The 27,281-nt window shown below is 38.7% G+C and overlaps 1 protein-coding gene and 1 long non-coding RNA gene across 2 annotated transcripts; one reads left to right on the forward strand and one right to left on the reverse strand.

The window, feature by feature from the left end:
• Window positions 1–42: 42 nt before the first annotated feature.
• LOC125561163 lies at window positions 43–1,519 on the forward strand. Its single transcript, XR_007307173.1, has 2 exons — window positions 43–561; window positions 1,241–1,519. It is a non-coding gene; the product is annotated as an uncharacterized LOC125561163 (long non-coding RNA).
• Window positions 1,060–26,103, reverse strand: LOC116611820. Its single transcript, XM_048724605.1, has 11 exons — window positions 25,761–26,103; window positions 24,946–25,538; window positions 18,288–18,494; window positions 17,936–18,051; window positions 17,638–17,691; window positions 17,241–17,411; window positions 16,818–16,859; window positions 16,658–16,740; window positions 4,507–4,601; window positions 4,249–4,303; window positions 1,060–2,324 (listed from the first exon to the last, which is right to left on the reverse strand). The coding sequence occupies exons 1-11, from the start codon at window positions 25,945–25,947 to the stop codon at window positions 1,705–1,707; spliced, it is 2,223 nt and encodes a 740-aa protein (XP_048580562.1). The 5' UTR covers window positions 25,948–26,103; the 3' UTR covers window positions 1,060–1,704.
• Window positions 26,104–27,281: the final 1,178 nt, after the last annotated feature.

Genomic DNA, 27,281 nt, shown 5'->3' on the forward strand with positions numbered 1-27,281 from the left:
TCAAGCAGTAAATATGACGTGATCGGCTGCTAATCCGGGATTGTCGATTTTCTTCTGTTTTGAATTTTCACCGTTCAAAACGGGAATGTCCCGATTCTTGAGTTCTAGTAAAAAGAGAATGGTAGAATTTTCTGTGAAAGGGAAAATCAATATAAGCAGCATCGACCAGGGGCCATAAATGCTAGCTATTTTGAAACATGTGCTTTCATAGCAACAAATCACGTGTGCTTTTGTTATTTGATCTTTTTAATGGAAAATCGACATTGTATTAATATTATTTATTTAACTTTTAAAGAATACCGTTCAAACGAAGGTTTCCGGATGATTTCAACGAAAATTTGTGCTTTTCCTGCTTTGACCAACATTTGTTTCTATTCTACAGGTGTTTGTTTGTCACGGAAATAACCACCTGTATTACAAGAAATCACGTGCACTTTCCGGCGGAAGTGGGATTCACATAGCGCACACATCGCACTTTTTGACGTCGCTGCTCTTGATTTTACGCACGAAGAAGTGAATATTCATATTGTTTGATTCTCATGCTAGGCTTGAGACATTAAGGTATATACTGCAAATCGTGGGTAATCTGGAGGTCTCTTCTCGTGCACTTGACAGGTTAATATTTCCAAAGGATTCGGAGTGTATCTACGCTTAATGTAACGCTAACGCTTGATATTATACAATTTGCCGCTTAATGTAATACTAACGCTGTGAACAAATCAACGCTTAATGTAATACTAACGCTGTAAACAAATCAACGCTTAATGTAATAAATTAATTGTGTTTATAAAAAAGACCAAACAGCGACGTTTCTGGATCCAAAGTGGAGGCAGTTCTCCGTGGAGGAAATGACAATTAATAAAATGAAGGACAAAAACAGAAGCGTGATTTTGACAACTTTTCGGACTTTATTGAGTCCCTCTGAAGTCCGAAACGTTGGCAAAATCTCGCTTCTGTTTTTAACCTTCATTTTATGTTTGGGTTTGAATAAAACTACAACCAAACTTGTTGCGGCAGTTATTACATTAAGCGGTGATACACACGTTACAAATTAAAAAATTAAGGCAGTCCTTGTGATTTAATTTCAATCTGAATGTTCTACTTTTTAAATATAGGATTTCCATACACATATACATCATATTAAACACCTCTATTACTGCTCTTGAAAACTACTAGCGAGAGAATGATAAATACCTTGTTGTGGAATATTTACAATAATTTGAATAACTATACGTTTCAGAATCGCTAACAGAAACAGACCCAAGGCTAGGGAAGAAGTTTAAACTGGCCCATCACAGGACGGAGACGTGAATATTGAATATAGAACGTGAACAAGAATATAAATGGTAGATACGTCAGAAAGGCCAAGCAAGGCCGCGCATTCGCTACAACCCCTGCATCCCTACACTGGGCGTCAGAGGCCCTGCTTGTTTTACTCATTTTACTAAGAGGTACAGCCATCAACAATTAGTGGCTGAATCAGAGTTCTTTGTTGTGCGGATAAAGTCATCAACCATTAGTGGCTGAATCAGAGTTCTTTGTTGTGCGGATATAGTTATCAACAATTAGTGGTTGAATCAGAGTTCTTTGTTGTGCGGATATAGTTATCAACAATTAGTGGTTGAATCAGAGTTCTTTGTTGTGCGGATAAAGTCATCAACCATTAGTGGTTGAATCAGAGTTCTTTGTTGTCGGATAAAGTCATCAACCATTAGTGGCTGAATCAGAGTTCCTTGTTGTGCGCCGTGAGACGCGCGTGTTCGCTGTCGGGACTATTTTCCTTCTCAATGTGCTCGACCGTTGTTGTGCTCCTTTACGGTTCTGCGCTGGTGTTTGCTGTTGACTTTTGGCCGCGCCTGCAATTTGAGCACTCCTGCGGTTTAACGCGTCCTCTTTTAGTGGCGTTTTGCGAGTCTTTAACTCCGGTAGACTTTCAGGGCTGAATGCGCCCTGTGTGCTCTGGCGATTGTGTACGCCTTCCTTTAGCGATGATTTGTTGCGAATCTCCAGCTCTGGGCTTTCATGGCCCTCTTTTTGTGGAAGTTCGCGACTAGACGCGTCCATTTCATGCGACTCATTGCGGTTGTACGCGTCTTCTGCCTTGCTTTTTGAGGTTTGCTCCTCCGTTTGATGGGGGTTGGCTGCACATTGAGAAATGGACCCACCTTGAGGAATGGACGCGTCTGATTCGCGTATTTCGGTGTTGCCAATAGTAGATGTCTGTGGCTCTATCTCACTGAGCACACTTATAAGATCCGAGTCTTCTTGTTCGTCTGTCTCGTCAACCCCAGCAAACTGCGCAATGTCTATTGGCTGGCGTGTCTCTGAGAGAAAAGACATGGTTTACTGTGGAAAAAAGAAGGGCGCGACCAAAGATCCCGCCCTCCTCCTAATCCGCCACGAAACACTGTCCCGCACAATTTAATGACTGCGATAAAACACAGTATGATTCGTCGATAATGTCTCGGCATTTACTCAGCGCTTCGTCGATAATGTCTCGGTATTTACTTTGCGCTTCGTCGACGACGTCTCGGTATTTATTTGGCGCTTCGTCGATAATGTCTCGATGTTTTCTTTGCGCTTCGTCGATAATGTCTCGGTGTTAACTTTGCGCTTCGTCGATATTGTCTCGGTATTTACTTAGTGCTTTGTCGATGTCTCGGGAATTAGTTCGCGCTTAGTCGATAATGTCTCGTTATTTACTTTGCGCTTCGTCGACGATGTCTCGGTATTTACTTAGCGCTTCGTCGATAATGTCTCGGTGTTTATTTAACGCTTTGTCGATATTGTCTCGGTATTTACTTAGTGATTTATCGATGTCTCGGTAATTAGTTTGCGCATTTTCGATAATGTCTCGTTATTTACTTTGCGCTTCGTCGACGATGTCTCGGTATTTACTTAGCGCTTCGTCGATAATGTCTCGGTGATTACTTAACGCTTTGTCGATATTGTCTCGGAATTTACTTAGTGCTTTGTCGATGTCTCGGTAATTAGTTTGCGCATTCTCGATAATGTCTAGTTATTTACTTTGCGCTTCGTCGACGATGTCTCGGTATTTACTTAGCTCTTCGTCGATAATGTCTCGATGTTTTCTTTGCGCTTCGTCGATAATGTCTCGGTGTTTACTTTGCGCTTTGTCGATATTGTCTCGGTATTTACTTAGTGCTTTGTCGATGTCTCGGTAATTAGTTTGCGCATTTTCGATAATTTATCGGTATTTACTTTGCGCTTTTTCGATTATGTCTCGATATTTACTTTGCGCTTTGTCGATAATGTCTCGGTAATTACTTTGCGCTTTGTCGATGTCTCGGTATTTACTTTGCTCTTTGTCGATAATGTCTCGGTATTTACTTTGTGCTTTGTCGATGTCTCGGTATTTACTTTGCGCTTTGTCGATAATGTCTCGGTATTTACTTTGCGCTTTGTCGATAATGTCTCGGTAATTACTTTGCGCTTTGTCGATAATGTCTCGGTAATTACTTTGCGCTTTGTCGATAATGTCTCGGTATTTACTTTGCGCTTTGTCGATAATGTCTCGGTATTTACTTTGCGCTTTGTCGATAATGTCTCGGTATTTACTTTGCGCTTTGTCGATAATGTCTCGGCATTTACTCAGCGCTTCGTCGATAATGTCTCGGTATTTACTTTGCGCTTTGTCGATGTCTCATTATTTGCTTTGCGCTTTTTCGATAATGTCTCGGTATTTACTTTGCGCTTTGTCGATGTCTCGGTATTTATTTTGCGCTTTGTCGATAATGTCTCGGTATTTACTTTGCGCTTTGTCGATGTCTCGGTATTTACTTTGCGCTTTGTCGATGTCTCGGTATTTACTTTACGCTTTGTCGATGTCTCGGTATTTACTTTGCGCTTTGTCGATAATGTCTCGGTATTTACTTTGCGCTTTTTCGATAATGTCTCGGTATTTACTTTGCGCTTTGTCGATAATGTCTCGGTATTTACTTTGCGCTTTGTCGATGTCTCGGTATTTACTTTGCGCTTTGTCGATAATGTCTCGGTATTTACTTTGCGCTTTGTCGATAATGTCTCGGTATTTACTTCTCGATTTTTCGATAATGTCTCGGTATTTACTTTGCGCTTTGTCGATGTCTCGGTATTTACTTTGCGCTTTGTCGATGTCTCGGTATTTATTTTGCGCTTTGTCGATAATGTCTCGGTATTTACTTCTCGCTTTTTCAATAATGTCTCGGTATTTACTTTGCTCTTTTTAGATAATGTATCGGTACTTACGTAGCGCTTTGTCGATAATATCTCGGTGCAGCTTTTCCTCACGTTTGAACTTCGCCTGGAAACAAAGACAACAATTGAACTTTAAGGGCCTATGTCTAATTTTTTTTGTTTTATAAAAGCTTCTGTTTTTTGTCAAGTCTTCTTTTTATTTTTATTTTCTTCGAAACTCCAGCTCATAAGCAATACCCAATCTCATAACCAATACCCAAACTAAGCCCACCATGAAAGAACAAATGAGGTTGGCTTTGTTTTAATTACCTTTAATTCTTTTCGTGTACGTTTTGGAAACAGAGGCATCATCAAACTGAAGTCAGTACCGACTTGGCTGAGAGCTTTGTAGAATTTCAACGTCTCTGAAAAAAAAATACAGGCACTGGTATTGTCACTGACAATATTCACATGTCGGCTTTGACTTAATGTTTAAAGATCGACATATCTATTTGAAGATTTACTTTACTGGTAAACCATCTGACTACTCAAATACTTTACTGGTAGACCATCTGACTACTTAAATCTATACTCTACTAGTAAACCATCTGACTACTCAAATCTATACTTTACTGGTAAACCATCTGACTACTCAAATCTATACTTTACTGGTAAACCATCTGACTACTCAAATCTATATTTTACTGGTAAACCATCTGACTACTCAAATCTATACTCTACTGGTAAACCATCTGACTACTCAAATCTATACTTTACTGGTAAAGCATCTGACTACTCAAATCTATACCTTACTGGTAAACCATCTGACTACTCAAATCTATACTTTACTGGTAAACCATCTGACTACTCAAATCTATACTCTACTGGTAAACCATCTGACTACTCAAATCTATACTTTACTGGTAAACCTTCTGACTACTCAAATCTATACTCTACTGGTAAACCATCTGACTACTCAAATCTATACTTTACTGGTAAAGCATCTGACTACTCAAATCTATACTTTACTGGTAAACCATCTGACTACTCAAATCTATACTTTACTGGTAAACCATCTGACTACTAAATCTATACTTTACTGGTAAACCATCTGACTACTCAAATCTATACTTTACTGGTAAACCATCTGACTACTCAAATCTATACTTTACTGGTAAACCATCTGACTACTCAAATCTACACTTTACTGGTAGACCATCTGACTACTGAAATCTATACTTTACTGGTAAACCATCTGACCACTCAAATCTATACTTTACTGGTAAACCATCTGACTACTCAAATCTATACTTTACTGGTAAACCATCTGACTACTCAAATCTATACTCTACTGGTAAACCATCTGACTACTCAAATCTATACTCTACTGGTAAACCATCTGACTACTCAAATCTATACTCTACTGGTGAACCATCTGACTACTCAAATCTATACTTTACTGGTAAACCATCTGACTACTCAAATCTATACTTTACTGGTAAACCATCTGACTACTCAAATCTATACTCTACTGGTGAACCATCTGACTACTCAAATCTATACTCTACTGGTAAACCATCTGACTACTCAAATCTATACTTTACTGGTAAACCATCTGACTACTCAAATCTATACTTTACTGGTAAACCATCTGACTACTCAAATCTATACTTTACTGGTAAACCATCTGACTACTCAAATCTATACTTTACTGGTAAACCATCTGACTACTAAATCTATACTTTACTGGTAAACCATCTGACTACTCAAATCTATACTTTACTGGTAAACCATCTGACTACTCAAATCTATACTTTACTGGTAGACCATCTGACTACTCAAATCTATACTTTACTGGTAGACCATCTGATTACTCAAATCTATACTTTACTGGTAAACCATCTGACTACTCAAATCTATACTTTACTGGTAAACCATCTGACTACTCAAATCTATACTCTACTGGTAAACCATCTGACTACTCAAATCTATACTTTACTGGTAAACCATCTGACTACTCAAATCTATACTTTACTGGTAAACCATCTGACTACTCAAATCTATACTTTACTGGTAAAGCATCTGACTACTCAAATCTATACTTTACTGGTAAACCATCTGACTACTCAAATCTATACTTTACTGGTAAACCATCTGACTACTCAAATCTATACTTTACTGGTAAACCATCTGACTACTCAAATCTATACTTTACTGGTAGACCATCTGACTACTCAAATCTATACTTTACTGGTAAACCATCTGACTACTCAAATCTATACTTTACTGGTAAACCATCTGACTACTCAAATCTATACTCTACTGGTAAACCATCTGACTACTCAAATCTATACTTTACTGGTAAACCATCTGACTACTCAAATCTATACTTTACTGGTAAACCATCTGACTACTCAAATCTATACTTTACTGGTAAACCATCTGACTACTCAAATCTATACTTTACTGGTAAACCATCTGACTACTCAAATCTATACTTTACTGGTAAACCATCTGACTACTCAAATCTATACTCTACTGGTAAACCATCTGACTACTCAAATCTATACTCTACTGGTAAACCATCTGACTACTCAAATCTATACTTTACTGGTAAACCATCTGACTACTCAAATCTATACTTTACTGGTAAACCATCTGACTACTCAAATCTATACTTTACTGGTAAACCATCTGACTACTCAAATCTATACTTTACTGGTAAACCATCTGACTACTCAAATCTATACTCTACTGGTAAACCATCTGACTACTCAAATCTATACTCTACTGGTAAACCATCTGACTACTCAAATCTATACTTTACTGGTAAACCATCTGACTACTCAAATCTATACTCTACTGGTAAACCATCTGACTACTCAAATCTATACTCTACTGGTAAACCATCTGACTACTCAAATCTATACTCTACTGGTAAACCATCTGACTACTCAAATCTATACTTTACTGGTAAACCATCTGACTACTCAAATCTATACTCTACTGGTAAACCATCTGACTACTCAAATCTATACTCTACTGGTAAACCATCTGACTACTCAAATCTATACTTTACTGGTAAACCATCTGACTACTCAAATCTATACTTTACTGGTAAACCATCTGACTACTCAAATCTATACTTTACTGGTAAACCATCTGACTACTCAAATCTATACTTTACTGGTAAACCATCTGACTACTCAAATCTATACTCTACTGGTAAACCATCTGACTACTCAAATCTATACTCTACTGGTAAACCATCTGACTACTCAAATCTATACTTTACTGGTAAACCATCTGACTACTCAAATCTATACTCTACTGGTAAAACATCTGACTACTCAAATCTATACTCTACTGGTAAACCATCTGACTACTCAAATCTATACTCTACTGGTAAACCATCTGACTACTCAAATCTATACTTTACTGGTAAACCATCTGACTACTCAAATCTATACTCTACTGGTAAACCATCTGACTACTCAAATCTATACTTTACTGGTAAACCATCTGACTACTCAAATCTATACTTTACTGGTAAACCATCTGACTACTCAAATCTATACTTTACTGGTAAACCATCTGACTACTCAAATCTATACTTTACTGGTAAACCATCTGACTACTCAAATCTATACTTTACATGTAAACCATCTGACTACTCAAATCTATACTCTACTGGTAAACCATCTGACTACTCAAATCTATACTCTACTGGTAAACCATCTGACTACTCAAATCTATACTTTACTGGTAAACCATCTGACTACTCAAATCTATACTTTACTGGTAAACCATCTGACTACTCAAATCTATACTCTACTGGTAAACCATCTGACTACTCAAATCTATACTTTACTGGTAAACCATCTGACTACTCAAATCTATACTCTACTGGTAAACCATCTGACTACTCAAATCTATACTCTACTGGTAAACCATCTGACTACTCAAATCTATACTTTACTGGTAAACCATCTGACTACTCAAATCTATACTCTACTGGTAAACCATCTGACTACTCAAATCTATACTCTACTGGTAAACCATCTGACTACTCAAATCTATACTCTACTGGTAAACCATCTGACTACTCAAATCTATACTTTACTGGTAAACCATCTGACTACTCAAATCTATACTCTACTGGTAAACCATCTGACTACTCAAATCTATACTCTACTGGTAAACCATCTGACTACTCAAATCTATACTTTACTGGTAAACCATCTGACTACTCAAATCTATACTTTACTGGTAAACCATCTGACTACTCAAATCTATACTTTACTGGTAAACCATCTGACTACTCAAATCTATACTTTACTGGTAAACCATCTGACTACTCAAATCTATACTCTACTGGTAAACCATCTGACTACTCAAATCTATACTCTACTGGTAAACCATCTGACTACTCAAATCTATACTTTACTGGTAAACCATCTGACTACTCAAATCTATACTCTACTGGTAAACCATCTGACTACTCAAATCTATACTCTACTGGTAAACCATCTGACTACTCAAATCTATACTCTACTGGTAAACCATCTGACTACTCAAATCTATACTTTACTGGTAAACCATCTGACTACTCAAATCTATACTCTACTGGTAAACCATCTGACTACTCAAATCTATACTCTACTGGTAAACCATCTGACTACTCAAATCTATACTTTACTGGTAAACCATCTGACTACTCAAATCTATACTCTACTGGTAAACCATCTGACTACTCAAATCTATACTCTACTGGTAAACCATCTGACTACTCAAATCTATACTCTACTGGTAAACCATCTGACTACTCAAATCTATACTTTACTGGTAAACCATCTGACTACTCAAATCTATACTCTACTGGTAAACCATCTGACTACTCAAATCTATACTCTACTGGTAAACCATCTGACTACTCAAATCTATACTTTACTGGTAAACCATCTGACTACTCAAATCTATACTTTACTGGTAAACCATCTGACTACTCAAATCTATACTTTACTGGTAAACCATCTGACTACTCAAATCTATACTTTACTGGTAAACCATCTGACTACTCAAATCTATACTCTACTGGTAAACCATCTGACTACTCAAATCTATACTCTACTGGTAAACCATCTGACTACTCAAATCTATACTTTACTGGTAAACCATCTGACTACTCAAATCTATACTCTACTGGTAAAACATCTGACTACTCAAATCTATACTCTACTGGTAAACCATCTGACTACTCAAATCTATACTCTACTGGTAAACCATCTGACTACTCAAATCTATACTTTACTGGTAAACCATCTGACTACTCAAATCTATACTTTACTGGTAAACCATCTGACTACTCAAATCTATACTTTACTGGTAAAGCATCTGACTACTCAAATCTATACTTTACTGGTAAACCATCTGACTACTCAAATCTATACTTTACTGGTAAACCATCTGACTACTCAAATCTATACTTTACTGGTAAACCATCTGACTACTCAAATCTATACTTTACTGGTAGACCATCTGACTACTCAAATCTATACTTTACTGGTAAACCATCTGACTACTCAAATCTATACTTTACTGGTAAACCATCTGACTACTCAAATCTATACTCTACTGGTAAACCATCTGACTACTCAAATCTATACTTTACTGGTAAACCATCTGACTACTCAAATCTATACTTTACTGGTAAACCATCTGACTACTCAAATCTATACTTTACTGGTAAACCATCTGACTACTCAAATCTATACTTTACTGGTAAACCATCTGACTACTCAAATCTATACTTTACTGGTAAACCATCTGACTACTCAAATCTATACTCTACTGGTAAACCATCTGACTACTCAAATCTATACTCTACTGGTAAACCATCTGACTACTCAAATCTATACTTTACTGGTAAACCATCTGACTACTCAAATCTATACTTTACTGGTAAACCATCTGACTACTCAAATCTATACTTTACTGGTAAACCATCTGACTACTCAAATCTATACTTTACTGGTAAACCATCTGACTACTCAAATCTATACTCTACTGGTAAACCATCTGACTACTCAAATCTATACTCTACTGGTAAACCATCTGACTACTCAAATCTATACTTTACTGGTAAACCATCTGACTACTCAAATCTATACTCTACTGGTAAACCATCTGACTACTCAAATCTATACTCTACTGGTAAACCATCTGACTACTCAAATCTATACTCTACTGGTAAACCATCTGACTACTCAAATCTATACTTTACTGGTAAACCATCTGACTACTCAAATCTATACTCTACTGGTAAACCATCTGACTACTCAAATCTATACTCTACTGGTAAACCATCTGACTACTCAAATCTATACTTTACTGGTAAACCATCTGACTACTCAAATCTATACTTTACTGGTAAACCATCTGACTACTCAAATCTATACTTTACTGGTAAACCATCTGACTACTCAAATCTATACTTTACTGGTAAACCATCTGACTACTCAAATCTATACTCTACTGGTAAACCATCTGACTACTCAAATCTATACTCTACTGGTAAACCATCTGACTACTCAAATCTATACTTTACTGGTAAACCATCTGACTACTCAAATCTATACTCTACTGGTAAAACATCTGACTACTCAAATCTATACTCTACTGGTAAACCATCTGACTACTCAAATCTATACTCTACTGGTAAACCATCTGACTACTCAAATCTATACTTTACTGGTAAACCATCTGACTACTCAAATCTATACTCTACTGGTAAACCATCTGACTACTCAAATCTATACTTTACTGGTAAACCATCTGACTACTCAAATCTATACTTTACTGGTAAACCATCTGACTACTCAAATCTATACTTTACTGGTAAACCATCTGACTACTCAAATCTATACTTTACTGGTAAACCATCTGACTACTCAAATCTATACTTTACATGTAAACCATCTGACTACTCAAATCTATACTCTACTGGTAAACCATCTGACTACTCAAATCTATACTCTACTGGTAAACCATCTGACTACTCAAATCTATACTTTACTGGTAAACCATCTGACTACTCAAATCTATACTTTACTGGTAAACCATCTGACTACTCAAATCTATACTCTACTGGTAAACCATCTGACTACTCAAATCTATACTTTACTGGTAAACCATCTGACTACTCAAATCTATACTCTACTGGTAAACCATCTGACTACTCAAATCTATACTCTACTGGTAAACCATCTGACTACTCAAATCTATACTTTACTGGTAAACCATCTGACTACTCAAATCTATACTCTACTGGTAAACCATCTGACTACTCAAATCTATACTCTACTGGTAAACCATCTGACTACTCAAATCTATACTCTACTGGTAAACCATCTGACTACTCAAATCTATACTTTACTGGTAAACCATCTGACTACTCAAATCTATACTCTACTGGTAAACCATCTGACTACTCAAATCTATACTCTACTGGTAAACCATCTGACTACTCAAATCTATACTTTACTGGTAAACCATCTGACTACTCAAATCTATACTTTACTGGTAAACCATCTGACTACTCAAATCTATACTTTACTGGTAAACCATCTGACTACTCAAATCTATACTTTACTGGTAAACCATCTGACTACTCAAATCTATACTCTACTGGTAAACCATCTGACTACTCAAATCTATACTCTACTGGTAAACCATCTGACTACTCAAATCTATACTTTACTGGTAAACCATCTGACTACTCAAATCTATACTCTACTGGTAAACCATCTGACTACTCAAATCTATACTCTACTGGTAAACCATCTGACTACTCAAATCTATACTCTACTGGTAAACCATCTGACTACTCAAATCTATACTTTACTGGTAAACCATCTGACTACTCAAATCTATACTCTACTGGTAAACCATCTGACTACTCAAATCTATACTCTACTGGTAAACCATCTGACTACTCAAATCTATACTTTACTGGTAAACCATCTGACTACTCAAATCTATACTCTACTGGTAAACCATCTGACTACTCAAATCTATACTCTACTGGTAAACCATCTGACTACTCAAATCTATACTCTACTGGTAAACCATCTGACTACTCAAATCTATACTTTACTGGTAAACCATCTGACTACTCAAATCTATACTCTACTGGTAAACCATCTGACTACTCAAATCTATACTCTACTGGTAAACCATCTGACTACTCAAATCTATACTTTACTGGTAAACCATCTGACTACTCAAATCTATACTTTACTGGTAAACCATCTGACTACTCAAATCTATACTTTACTGGTAAACCATCTGACTACTCAAATCTATACTTTACTGGTAAACCATCTGACTACTCAAATCTATACTCTACTGGTAAACCATCTGACTACTCAAATCTATACTCTACTGGTAAACCATCTGACTACTCAAATCTATACTTTACTGGTAAACCATCTGACTACTCAAATCTATACTCTACTGGTAAAACATCTGACTACTCAAATCTATACTCTACTGGTAAACCATCTGACTACTCAAATCTATACTCTACTGGTAAACCATCTGACTACTCAAATCTATACTTTACTGGTAAACCATCTGACTACTCAAATCTATACTCTACTGGTAAACCATCTGACTACTCAAATCTATACTTTACTGGTAAACCATCTGACTACTCAAATCTATACTTTACTGGTAAACCATCTGACTACTCAAATCTATACTTTACTGGTAAACCATCTGACTACTCAAATCTATACTTTACTGGTAAACCATCTGACTACTCAAATCTATACTCTACTGGTAAAACATCTGACTACTCAAATCTATACTCTACTGGTAAACCATCTGACTACTCAAATCTATACTCTACTGGTAAACCATCTGACTACTCAAATCTATACTTTACTGGTAAACCATCTGACTACTCAAATCTATACTTTACTGGTAAACCATCTGACTACTCAAATCTATACTTTACTGGTAAACCATCTGACTACTCAAATCTATACTTTACTGGTAAACCATCTGACTACTCAAATCTATACTCTACTGGTAAACCATCTGACTACTCAAATCTATACTCTACTGGTAAACCATCTGACTACTCAAATCTATACTTTACTGGTAAACCATCTGACTACTCAAATCTATACTCTACTGGTAAACCATCTGACTTCTCAAATCTATACTCTACTGGTAAACCATCTGACTACTCAAATCTATACTCTACTGGTAAACCATCTGACTACTCAAATCTATACTTTACTGGTAAACCATCTGACTACTCAAATCTATACTCTACTGGTAAACCATCTGACTACTCAAATCTATACTCTACTGGTAAACCATCTGACTACTCAAATCTATACTTTACTGGTAAACCATCTGACTACTCAAATCTATACTTTACTGGTAAACCATCTGACTACTCAAATCTATACTTTACTGGTAAACCATCTGACTACTCAAATCTATACTTTACTGGTAAACCATCTGACTACTCAAATCTATACTCTACTGGTAAACCATCTGACTACTCAAATCTATACTCTACTGGTAAACCATCTGACTACTCAAATCTATACTTTACTGGTAAACCATCTGACTACTCAAATCTATACTCTACTGGTAAACCATCTGACTACTCAAATCTATACTCTACTGGTAAACCATCTGACTACTCAAATCTATACTCTACTGGTAAACCATCTGACTACTCAAATCTATACTTTACTGGTAAACCATCTGACTACTCAAATCTATACTCTACTGGTAAACCATCTGACTACTCAAATCTATACTCTACTGGTAAACCATCTGACTACTCAAATCTATACTTTACTGGTAAACCATCTGACTACTCAAATCTATACTTTACTGGTAAACCATCTGACTACTCAAATCTATACTTTACTGGTAAACCATCTGACTACTCAAATCTATACTTTACTGGTAAACCATCTGACTACTCAAATCTATACTCTACTGGTAAACCATCTGACTACTCAAATCTATACTCTACTGGTAAACCATCTGACTACTCAAATCTATACTTTACTGGTAAACCATCTGACTACTCAAATCTATACTCTACTGGTAAACCATCTGACTACTCAAATCTATACTCTACTGGTAAACCATCTGACTACTCAAATCTATACTCTACTGGTAAACCATCTGACTACTCAAATCTATACTTTACTGGTAAACCATCTGACTACTCAAATCTATACTCTACTGGTAAACCATCTGACTACTCAAATCTATACTCTACTGGTAAACCATCTGACTACTCAAAGTCTATTGTGATGACCATCCAACTACTAAATAGGCCATTCCAGCTATAAGCATGCGGGCGCACTCACCATGGAAACCTACCTCAATTACCGACATGCAGCAGGCGTTTCTTTTTGGTGCAAGCTTAAAAATGTGCGCACTATATTCTGGTAGTTAAGGTAGGTTTCTATGGTAATGAGCGCACAAACTTTGACTGGAATGGCTTTCTCACACGTGGATTTCGCTAGAATGACACAATGGCAACTTGCAGAGTCAAATAATTTTGTATCTGGATCAAATTTTAATTTTATTCTCATTTGAATAACTGGAACCAAGAATTAAAATGAGCTCCAATAAGAGATTTATTGTAGTTTGATGGGAGTCCCTCCCAAGGCTTATTTAAAGACCTTTTCGCAGTTAAAATTACAATACTTGGGAGGCCTGTGGTTTTACACAAAAGAGAGACCAAACAGGTGTGCATTTCTTCTTCCTGACAAAAGATAGTAAACAGAGAACATACAAGACAGCAACATTTTGTTAAATATATGTAACTAGTGATTTCCCGTGAAATATTAACGAAAAGAAATTCTTTGTTGTACAAAACCTTTAAGGTCTATTTCAATCCTTCAATGTATTGGGCTCCCTGGTGCTTTAGGGGAATAGTATAAGTCATCGTAAACATTAATTAAACAAATGCCTCCCTTTTGAGTCCCCAACATATTTATCTCATATTTAATTTACCTTATAAAAATGTGAAAAGGCACTTTCTATAAAATACCGCCCGTTTTTTAGTATTCCGCCTTTTCCTATATCCGTGTTGGGAACCCCGTGTATGATGTTTTTGGCGGGAATCAGACAACCAAATTCAAACCATGCCATGTCACACGTTCATACAGAATGTTGGGTTTTGTAAATCGCATCGTTGGCTTTTTTTGGGATTAGTGTGTTATTTAGTGGTCGGTTCCATACTTTTTAATGAAAATTGATGTGAAATAAAAGGTATGTGGGTCTGAAAACACAAAATGACCGCCAACTATTTGTAAAGAACAAACCTTTTGCTTTTATAAAAAAATCGAAGTGTACTTTACTTCATCGAGATTGATCTGATAAAATAAGAAGTGTTGTGCACCATCTCGATTTGATTAAATAAGCGTTTATGCACAGATTGAATTGAAGTTATTCAAAAGTCAAACGTCTTGCAGTTGTAAATAAAAGGTATTTTCTTTTTGCGAACCGTTTTGTTTATGCGCGATGGATTCTACTTTCTTTTCGAGGTAGGAATAATGCCTTTCTAACTAACGATAAAAAGACGGTTGTGTTTTTAGATACAATTAATCTATCTATGCAATGAAACTACGGCAAGTATTTTTTTTTTTTCAGATATGATTTTCTGGCTGGGCGCAGGGTACAAGGCTTTGTCTGGATTAGCCAATCAGAAACTTAACACTCGAAAGTCCGTCCATAAATATATTAGCATAATTATCACAACAAGAGTTGAAAATGGCAGGTCGAGTGCTTCACATCTGCTCGAGAATTCCCCAAACAAACACCGAGGTTTTCAAAACTCAACGAATGCACAAAAAGAATGTTTTATTTCTTTTATAAAATTATTTCTAAGACTATGCAAACGCAAAAGACAAACTTCACAACAGCCCGCGCTCATGGCGTCATTATAGTGCACGTCAGCACGTGCGCAGAAAACAGTTTGAAAAACTGACTTCAAATTCCAAGCCATATTTACTTCATAGTTTGGTGGTTCATCTATTTGGACTTATTTTGCAATTTCCTATTTACCTGGGACGCGTTTTTTTCCCGAAGAATATTGTTTTTCTGTAATAATCACTTTATTTTAAACATATGTTTTTTTTGCGCCATAAACATAATTACGCACGCACGCCTCTGAATTGGCGGGAACGCTGGGAAACCCCCGGTGAGTCCGCACATCACGCATAATTATCTCAGTTACGATGTGACGTCACGGACAGCTGTCAGCCTATCCATTTCTTAGCGTATTATATATAGTATAGATACTTCATAGCTAAGACATGCCCTTTGATCTGCTCTCTGGTGTAAAATCACAGGCCTCCTAAATATTACATTTTTAACAGTCAAAAGATCAATTGTATTTTGATAGTAGTCTCTCTGCAAGGCTCATTGGTCTTACCATTGATGCCCCACCGTCCAATCTTTCTTTGCTTCAGATAGGCAGCATAGTTCATCTGGTTAGAGTCCTCAAACACAAGCTCCCTGCATTACAACCAGATCCATGAGAAACTCACACACAGACAAAAAAAGACAAATTCATTCATTCAACACAGTATTACCTGTCCTCTGCTGACTTTTGCGGTGAAGTGCGTATAAGTAAACTGGAAAGAAAAGCGTATTAAGTGAATGTTCCACTTCGGATAGTTTCAAGGTAACTTCTTGAAAAAGCCCATTTCTTTCAATTCAATTTAAAATATAATAAAAGCCAGAAAAGCCTAACTGAAGCGTACAGTAGTTTTTACCAGAGATCTGAATGGTCAATCTGATAAATGTGAACCACAACAACCATAGTGGAGTTGGGTTGCATTTGGCTTTATTTCAAATAAATTTTAACTAGCCTAAACGATTTCCCAAAATAACAAATCTAGGGTCGATGGCGTGTGTGCGAGTGTGGGGAGGGGGGATAGGCATGTTACCCAGACAAATGGCACTGGGATTGAGATTAAGGGAATATTGGCACAGGATGTGGTTATCCTTCTTACCTTTCCTCGTCAAGGATAATGCTGCCGTCTTCAGCTATCTTGACCTGGGGGGCCAGGGACACGTCATCGCTGCTGTTCTTGGTGGGCGTGTCACCCTCAGGGGTAGTATCTGTTGCCTGTGATGGCCCAGGAGTAGACGGGGACTGGGGAGGAGTACTGGCATCTCCAACACTGAAAGCAGAAACTATATCATTACATACTGTGGTTTAAATCATTACTAATATTTGGGATAAGAGAGTCAAATTCCTGTTCTACTGTATGTAAATAAACTACAGTAAATTTCACAGAGTCATACAGTATTTACATGTACCAAACCTTACTAGTACAATACCCTACTAGTACCTTAAATAGACATATTGACTAGTATATTTACATATTTACATTATTACATATTTACCTTGACATGATGTCTGATTTTGATCCTCTCCTTCTTTTGGTATCAAGAGAAGACCTATGTACATAAAACACAAAAAAATAGCAAAACAGTAAACTACCTGTATTTCATTTTTAAAAGTATTTTACAAGTACAGCACTACTGTAGATGGTAGCAAACAATTGCTGTGACCAATTGTCTTTCTTTGTACAGTCAAATAATTTCTTATGTGATGGTTAAAACATGCAAATACAGTATGTAATATTTAAGATAACCAACAATCACCAAATGATTAGGCTAAATAGATAGATAGGTGACATACTTCATGGGGTTTTCTTTGGGATTGAAGTAGATCAAGTCTTGTAGAGTCATTCTACTTGGGTCAAGCGGTTCCTTGTGCTTGTAATGTTTAAGTGGTTTCTTTCTTCGTTCTTCATGCTAAATGCAAAAAGAGCAAGGTTATAACAGAAATGGAAATCTCATGAAGAATATACAGTACAGTAGGTTACTGCAGTTATGTAGGCATGGAAATGACAAGGAAATAGGAACTGAATGCAAGCATGGGAATCTTAAGTTAATACAGTACATTTGGCTACAAAAACCTTTTTACATTATGCACTATTCCTTTAAATGTTAAATCACATAACTTTTTTCTATTCTAACACAAAATGTACCTTTTTCACAGCTTGTTCCACTTGGGGGTGGTCTTCCCCGGCCTGTTTGGTTGAAGAGGCAGCTTCCTCAGTAGTAGAGACTTCCACACTCATGTGCTCCGGTTCACTGCTTTCTGCTGGCATAATGTTCTCTATTTCTGATGACCGCCGCTGACGCTTGTGGCACTCAGAATGGCCCGCACTAACTTCACTTTCAATAACAACATCCTAAAGAAAACAAAATGTTGGTTATGGGGCCAGGACATAGAGGTGGTCATATTTCTCAACAGTCTGAAATATGTTTCAAGAGATCAGATCTTGAGATATTGTACTCTTGATGATGAGTCCTTGTGCTAGGCTGCTGGTCAGCTCTCATCTGATTAGCTGAATTGCAATTCATAACTGTCGTATAACAATGATTTGTCTTTGCTAAAATACATCTTTTTAAATCAAATAAGAAAAAAAAACTAACGTGTGGGGATCTGTGTTCCGGGCCCCTTTACTCTTCACGGTCCACCCCATATCTTGTCCATATCTCCACGTGTGTCGAACAAGATGGCTCTAAATTTGGACGGAAAAGACGAAAATCCTCCACTACAAACAGGTAATATTCAATTGGAAGCCGCCTCGGCACTTCCCTCTTCAATTTTACAAGCGGATTTTGTAAAATTGCTGAGAGACTCGCTTCTCCCGTCACTGGTAGACACGGTTAAAAGGAGTCTCATTGACGATGCCAATCTGCAAAACTCTGCCATCAGTCAAGCCCCCGGTTAAAAAAAAGGCGAAACTATTTTATCCAGTACAGCCACTGGGTCACCAAATGGTGATATTTTACCCAGACAGGCCACTGGGTCACAAAAAGGCATGCAAAGTGGTCCAACGCCAGCCAAAAGGCCATGGCTGCTATGCTAAGCAACTTTCAGGCTTTGACAAGCGTCAATTGACACGGAGTTGTCCACGACCAGATGTCAACTGTGTGTACACACCACAGATCGACAGATTCCTGTACAGGACCCGAAACGATCCCAGGACCCGAAACGATCCCAGGACCCGAAATGATCCCCAAAAGTACCCCAACTCATCCCGGGACCCGAAACGATCCCAGGACCCAAAACGATCCCCAAGAGTCCCCGAAATGAACCCCAAGGAATTGCAGTAATGGACAAACAAAAGGAATGTGGAAGGATTGGCTTTCAGTTTTAAAAACATATGAAACATTTTAGCATTTTAGCTAGTCACTACCCAGAAATTTGAATTAACTAAAACCATAGTATTAAGATTTTTATATACGACTGTGCGGGAAATACAGCTTTCGACAGCTTGGTTGAGTCAGCAATTGGGGTCAAATAAAAATCCCCGTGATGGTAATTTGAAGAACCAGGCGTGAATAAATAATTCATACATAACAAGCCATAAACGAATGTCTCCAAAGATTAGACATGCCTCTGCTTTCCCGTAGGAAAATGTTTGTTTGTGTTCAGTGAATGAAAGACCTATCATAAAGAGAGATAGAGAGAAATCATGCAGTGGTGTACACACTACTACATAAGGAAATTCAAAACTCACATATTGCTTTCAACAAAAACCACATCTCTTAATATTTTGCAACTGTAGTAAAAGGGTTATTCGAGTGCATTACTCAGTGTGCTTTTGTCATTCCATCTTCTCGGCCTAACCGGCTGTTGGTAAATATTCGCTCGTGTGAACAAGGATTTCGTGGTGAAAAACACGTTTGGTTGTCAAATGAATATAGATTTTTAGGCGTGATGTTTACCGGAAACGAGATTTTGGTGTCAGAGTCATGTGTTGAAACTGCAAATGTTTCGAAGGTCAAAAGTTTGGTTGTTCTGAGCAAGGCTGTGCTTTGGCTGTGCTATTTTTATGTTGTACTCCTTTCAGTAGCAATTAAAAGTTGTGTATTTGTTTTGGACTCTGTTTATGGGTTTACCGCCAGGGCAATGTAATAAATAGAAGTATTGTATTGGAATTTAAGTTTTTTAAGTCATGTTATTTAGAAATAGACTCGCTGTCAATCCTTAATTATGCTTTAAGAATTGGAAGTGCTTTCTTCTGCTTTCCCTTTGTCCGTTACCGCAATTCCGTGGGGTTGATTTCGGGGACTCCTCGGTTTCGTTTCGGTCAGTTGGGGTACTTTTGGGGATCATTTCGGGTCCTGGGATCGTTTCGGGTCCTGGGATCATTTCGGGTCCTGTACATTCCTCCCAGATCTCGTGCCGAAATGCAAGCAGGAGGATAAGACCCTGCGTAAAACTCAAGATTTACTGCTGGATGTGTCAGGGCCAATCTCAGCAGCCTATGAACATATCTGTCAAGCAAAAAACACTCCTCAGGAAGCTAATTTGTCTTAAGTACTAAGCCTCCTCACAAAATCCCTGCAATTACTGGGTAATGTCAACAACCACTTGTCTGCCAAGCGTAGGACACAGGTGTTGTCCAAGATTGGGCCAAAGTATACTTCTCTATCCAATTAAACATGGAAAAATAATGGCAAAGAGCTATTTGGCCAAGGGTTTGAGCACCGCCTCAAGCAGCGTGCAGAAACCGCAAAGGCCCTTTTCTCAGCTTCATCCGTCCCTAGAGGAAGGCCCTTTTTTCGGAGAGGTGCCTCCTCATCAGGAACATGGCAGCGGGGAGGCACAGCGTACGGCCAGTACAGCACCAGAGGTCGGGGTCAGTTCAGATCAACCAGACCAATCAGGGGAAGGGGCAGAGGATTTATGCCCAGCTTAACCCAGTCAACACCCCAACAATAAACAGTCAATGTATGTTTATCACACCTTCCCAGGAAAACCTAGTCATAGGGGGGCGAACAGCTCACTTTTATTCAAATTGGCTAGACGTAACAAACGACCCATTGGTCCTAGAGTCTATCTCGGGCCACAAATTAGAGTTTGTACAGGAGCCATACCAGCTTACGGTACCAGTCATGCATCTCACACCCCAGCAAATGGAGATAATAGATTCAGAGGTTATTGCCCTAGACAAAAAAGGGGAAATTATCAGGGTTCTCAGCCACAGTTACCCTTTCGAAAACCAGTTCGTTAGCCCCTTATGCACTGTACCCCAAAAAGGAGGGGGTTTCAGACCTCAAGGGTTTCAATCATTTCCTAGAATAACAACATTTCAAGATGGAAGGGGTGACAACGTTAAAAGATCTCCTGCGAAGGGGCGATCTTTTGAACAAAATAGACCTAAATAATGCCTATTTGACAATTTCCAATTTCGAAACAGGACCAAAAGTACCTGCGCTTCAGGTGGAAAAACCAACTCTGGCAGTTTCTTTCCCCCCCATTTGGCTTAGCAAGTGCTCCTCGGGTCTTTACCAAAATCCTCAAACCAGTAGTAGCACACTTGAGGAAAAGGGGTATCCGACTAATCATTTACTTGGATGACATCCTAATTATGTCTGCGTCCAAAGAACTGGCTCTAAAATCCATTTTATGCCCTACACGGGAGCTAAAGTTTCTTGGTAAAGTCGGAAACAATGTCCATGTCCCTCCCAAGGGACAAGATCAGAGGCATAAAACGGGAATGCCAAAATATGCTAGAAAATCCAAGGGTGTCAGTTCGGTATTTGTCACGACTTCTGGGAAAATTGTCGGCATCCACTCAGGCAGTTTTCCCAGCCCCCCTGCACTAGCAGTTCTTGCAGAAAGCGAAACACTAAGCTCTAAAGAAAAGTCTGGATTACGAGACCATGTTGACCCTAGACCATGCAGCTCAAGAGGAGCTGACCTGGTGGAGGGACATCTGTCCAAATAAAACTGCCAATGGAAAATACCACAGCCATTGCATACATAAACAAGTTGGGGGGGGCAACTCCCATGTCCTGGCCAGTCTAGTTTACGACATATGGCAGTTGTGTCTCGAAAGACAAATCAGTATAAGTGCTCAACACATTCCAGTTGTTCACAATGTTGCCGCAGACACAGTCCAGGGTAGACAGGGACTCTTCCGGTTGGAAACTAGACCCAGAAATCTTCTCACTCCTAAACTTGTTATGGGGACCGCTTCAGGTCGACCTCTTTGCAACCTGTCTCACGAACCAACTCCCAAGGTTTGTGAGCTGGAGACCAGACCCAGAGGCGGAAGCAATGGATGCCTTCACTCTGGACTGGTCCCAGATGGGGTTATGCATTCCCACCATTCAATCTAGTAGGTCGGTGCCTGGCACAAGTATTGGAACAGAGAGTGCAGTGTCTGTGCTTGCTGACACCAGTATGGAAAACCCAGCCGTGGTATCCCATGCTATTAGAACTCAGCATAGACTTCCCTCGCCTGCTCCCAGTCAACCCACAACTGGTGTACAGGGAGGGGAACCCACATCCCCTTCCTCGCCTTCAACTAGCAGGCTGGCTTGTCTCAGGGAACGATATGCTTCGAGCAGTGTTTCAGGCTAGGCTCAACAGCTGCTCTTGTCCGCCTGGCGCAGCCAAACCTCAAAATCCTATGACTCAGCCTGGCGCAAATGGGATAGCTGGTGTGTTAAACAACAAATTAATCCCCTTTCTGCCTCTATCCAAGACATTGAGAATTTTTTAGCTGCACAATATGACAATGGAAGATAGTATCGCACCATTGACGTTTATAGATCAGCTATTTCAGGGATCCGTCCTAAGGTGGATGGCTTATGTGTTGTCCAACACCCCTCAGTGTGCCAAGTGATGAAAGGTATAATTCAAAGGGAACCACCCCTTCCGAGATATACCGCCTCCTGGAACGTCAGGCAATATAACAATGCTCCCACCCTCCCAACCCTTTATCATTGTTATTTTGTTCTTTCACATGTTGTTCCGCTCATCAAAAAGACGAGATATGGAGTGGACCGTGAAGAGTTAAGGGGCCCGACACAGGGCCCCACACGTTAGTGTTTTCTTGTTATTTGATTTAAAAAGCTGTATTTGAGCGAAGAAAATAAAGACAAAGCATTGTTATATTGTGTCTCCATTTATTCTTACAATTCATCCTACACTGCGACCCTTCGGGTCATGCGTAATCTGGAATTTGACCTATGGGTCACTCAAGCATCACTTAATCACTCAATCACTCAAGCATCTGAACATGACAAATCCTGACAAAGATCAGAACTTCAATATGGAGGCAGGCAACAACAACACATCTCTACTTATGCCAAGCTTTACACAAGTTGAAAGGCCAACCCTAAATCCTGAACAAGGAGCTGCAGTCAATGCTTTGTTACTGTAGAAGTACAGTACACGATATTCTAGTTCTTCTTACTTTGTAGCTTGGGGAAGAGCTTGGTATTTCAAGTCTTTGCAAATACAATACTGGGAGTCCCAGGCCCGAAGCCAGGGGGGTTCAGGGAGTACCACTGCAATGTACACTATATGTAGGACGAGCCACCTAATGGTTCGCTTTATGGGTAAACAAACCCCTCTCCTCCCCTCAAAATCCAGGCTATGGGCCTGAGTCCATAAGGCCATACAGTACCTTATTACACTTAATTTTCGCGACGTCAAAATTTCGCGATTTTGAGATGGCGATATTTTGCGACAATTTATTTCACGATTTTCCTATTTTCGTAATGAGAATACAGTACCCAGAATAGAACAAGACCACGCCCACTTAAGTATCTTTTAGGGTCGTTTTAAAAAAACCTGACAATGATCCCCGCCCCTTTGGTATCGGAGCACCCCCCCTGAAATAGAATCAGCACAATTATCATTCAGGGGGCAGGTGCACAAAGGCCCTTCTGCGCATATAGCACTTATAACTACAGGCTTTAAACAACCTGAGCAACATTGCTGTTTGCCTTTTCTGATGAATTTCTCAAATGCCTTTGACAGCCTAAAGCACAAGATCCTGGCTCACAAGCTAAAGACGTGGCTCATAAATAGGTACATAATCAATTAGTACTTGAGCTTCCTAAAGGGACGACAACAGAGGGTGTGTGCTAAGGGAGTCACCATGGACTGGATAGAGGTAAATCAAGGAATCAAACAAGGGAGCGTCTCTGGGCCCTACCTATCTGTCATGTTTCTAAGTGATCTCAACATACAGTACAAGATGAGGGATTACTGTAAGTCCAGATTACAAAGAAAGTGAGTGAACAAACGAATAACGCTCCAAACAAACTCCAAATTTGCCTTTCATATTAACATCAAATTGAAGGAAGCAAACGCTTGTCTATACGTTATTAGATCCCTGAGAAAGGAAGGGTACCAACAGGCAGAAGTACTGTAGATCAAGTCTTTATGAGAATTGTTGTGCCCAAATTGACCTATGGTTTGGCAGTCTATGGGGCTAGTCATTCAGAGTTAAACACACAGAGATTTTATAAAGTCAATATCATGGATCTTCTTCAGAAAACAGACACTAAGATCTTCACCAAAATCAAATGTAACCACAACCACCCTCTAAGGGATATTGCTCCTGTTGTTATATCAACTAATTACAATTCGTAGAAAGACTCACCAAGACCCGTGTTAATACTGATAGATTTCTCAACCCCTTTGCTAATAGGCTTGCATTCAGATATAACTTAGCCTTAACAAGTAAGCCTTAAAGTTATAACGGCTGGGTTTTTTTCCCCCGTACTTGTAAAGTAGTGTGTAAAGTAGAGCACTCCTAGCAATGTATTTTTTTTCTAGTAAGAATAAAAATTGTCATTAGAATTATTATTATTCTTCATGCTTACCTGAGCAAGTACAGCATCTGCCACCGGGACATCAACTGCTGGGGATTCCCCTTGGTCTAGAGAGTCTTTAGAGACAGAGCCAGCCCTGCGCCTTCTTGAAGCGCTAACAAGATTAGGCAACATCCTTTTTCTCCTACTGATCAATGATCCACTTCCAGATAAGGGCTGTGTTGTATCATCTGGTCCCAAAACAGAGTTTTGTGGGGATTGGTGTATAGATATGACATTTGTTCGTGCAATTCCGACAGGTGTATTAGCAGCCTTGACTCTATTAGGTATAAAAGGAACATGTTCTGGTGAATCAGCAACATGGTCTTCTGTTTGCTTGTTGTTTACCAATAGTTCACTCTCAAGGTCATTCCTGTCACATGTTCTTATAACCAGTTCAACTGAGTGGATTTTACTTGCAGTAATATTTTCACTTGTTTTACTTAGTGGTTTATTTGCGCTTTGTTTGCCTCCCCTATCACTGGCTCGAGGTCGTACTGTCACGGCTGGTTTTATTCTCGTCCGTCTCCCTGGTTTACAGTCATTGGTTGTTGTAGGAATAGCCTTAGTTGAGCCTTCATTTGAGGTTATTATGCCAGCATCATCTGAAATACAGTGAAATCGTTCATATGTTAAATCTTAGATTAATTTAATATTAATGATTTTCCAGAGAATCTTTATCTTCTTTCCGTTTAAATGCCTTACTTAACTTAGGAAGTAAGTGTAAAAAAAAACTTCAAAAGTTATTAAACATATTGGCTTTATTCTAATACCCAAAGTGTCCCCGTAAAGTTAGTAAATGTTCATTTTATCACAGTGTACGGTACCTTGGCTCTCTGCTGTGCTTGAGCATTTATTTGCATCGTTGGATCTTTCGTCGCTTTCATTATTTTGCTCGCTAGCCGTCGAACTGTTAGTACTTCGTGTGGAAGGTGTTGACCTAGAATTCGACGAACCACTGCTCCTATTTGACCTACCTCTAGGCGCCACATTAGGCCGGAAGCGAGTCCTCATTGCAAAATAGTTCAAACACGTTAATCAATATACCAAAGCTACATGTTATACCACTGTGTAAACGTTATCTAGACGAAAAACTGTGGACTTTGTAAAAATTTTGGCGCTTGTTGTTGAAGGAAAACTTCTCTTGTTCACGACTATCCGCTGACACATATTGAGCTCGTCCCAGTCTCCCTCGTCAAACGTTTTCAAAACGCTTAATTGCATATTTTGGTGCAATATACCACGGGCTATAGGATAATTTGACTCCAAAATAAAGTCTAATGTCTTTTTAGTGCTGAATAAAGCACGTATCCCTACTTCAACTGGATTTATTTGCCTTGGTTTCGCCCCTACAGCGAGCTCTGTCCCACGCGCTTTCGACCTTTCAAACGACGCGCTGTCTAACCGCCGTCACCTGGTAAATGAGTAACTCGACCCCTAAGAGATCACTTGACGTTTTTGGGTGACAAGTTCAAACAAAATAAACACAGAATTGACTACGCTCGAATCGCCAAAGAACGACGAAAGAATAATATTGAATTCTGTTTTATTAATAAACAATAATTATCTGTTGTTGATATGAGCATATTAAAGAGTTTATACGTATTGATTGAAATAAAAAGTAGTATTTTTTAAACAAATCAGGCATTATTTTAGCATTTTTTTGGCTATATGCGAGAACTTCTAGTAGAATTAGATGTCAGTTTTAGTAGCATTATCGAGGAAGGCCTCCGGAATTTTCAGTGGGCGCAATGGCGCGCACTTCCCCAGCCACTCGCTATCGCCGAATTTTATTATGGCCTTGCGTTAGAAAAGCAGTGCGGGCGTGTGCTAGCGCTCATAGGGAATATTTTAATGGCGCTTAGTTCTCGCTAATTCGAAAAGGTTTTTGGTGACCTTTGCGATGATACGTGAGGTTTATGTACAAATTTTCCTATTAGAATAAAAAAAAAAACGCTGTAAGCTCAAACGGGGAATGGCAAAAAGCAAAATTCAGTTCGAAGACTGACATCTGCTAATAGTTATAAACAAGGGAGCATAAAGATAAGAGAGGGACACTTTGGTATTACCCGCGCGCCATGTCGATTCCGAATCTGGCTATTTTTAGTAACCACCACCCCACCACTGCGCGTGAGCATTTTTACTCACCCTACCCCCGCGCTTTTGCATTTAAATCTTGTTGTTTGCCGCTGTTTGAAACCGAAAAAAAAAACCTATTTGCACAAATACCATCGAAAATTTCATTCTCGCATCAAGAATACGGGCAGTTGCGGTTTATTAAGGGGATATAGTAGTACTTCAAGGATTGCAAGATTTCAAAAACGAAACGAAACATTCAAAATCAAGAG

The sequence above is a fragment of the Nematostella vectensis genome, chromosome 3 (genome assembly GCF_932526225.1).
Source record: "Nematostella vectensis chromosome 3, jaNemVect1.1, whole genome shotgun sequence".
In the NCBI taxonomy this organism is placed as follows: domain Eukaryota; kingdom Metazoa; phylum Cnidaria; class Anthozoa; order Actiniaria; family Edwardsiidae; genus Nematostella; species Nematostella vectensis.

Bases quoted from the DNA above. Each gene is read 5' to 3' on its own strand.
- LOC116611820 (XM_048724605.1), bottom strand. From the start codon at position 25,947: ATGAGGACTCGCTTCCGGCCTAATGTGGCGCCTAGAGGTAGGTCAAAT. The intron at 17,692-17,935 runs GTATGTCACCTA...TTATGTACATAG, and splicing joins CCCAAAGAAAACCCCATGAA to GTCTTCTCTTGATACCAAAA. The intron at 4,304-4,506 runs GTAATTAAAACA...CTTTGTTTCCAG, and splicing joins GTACACGAAAAGAATTAAAG to GCGAAGTTCAAACGTGAGGA.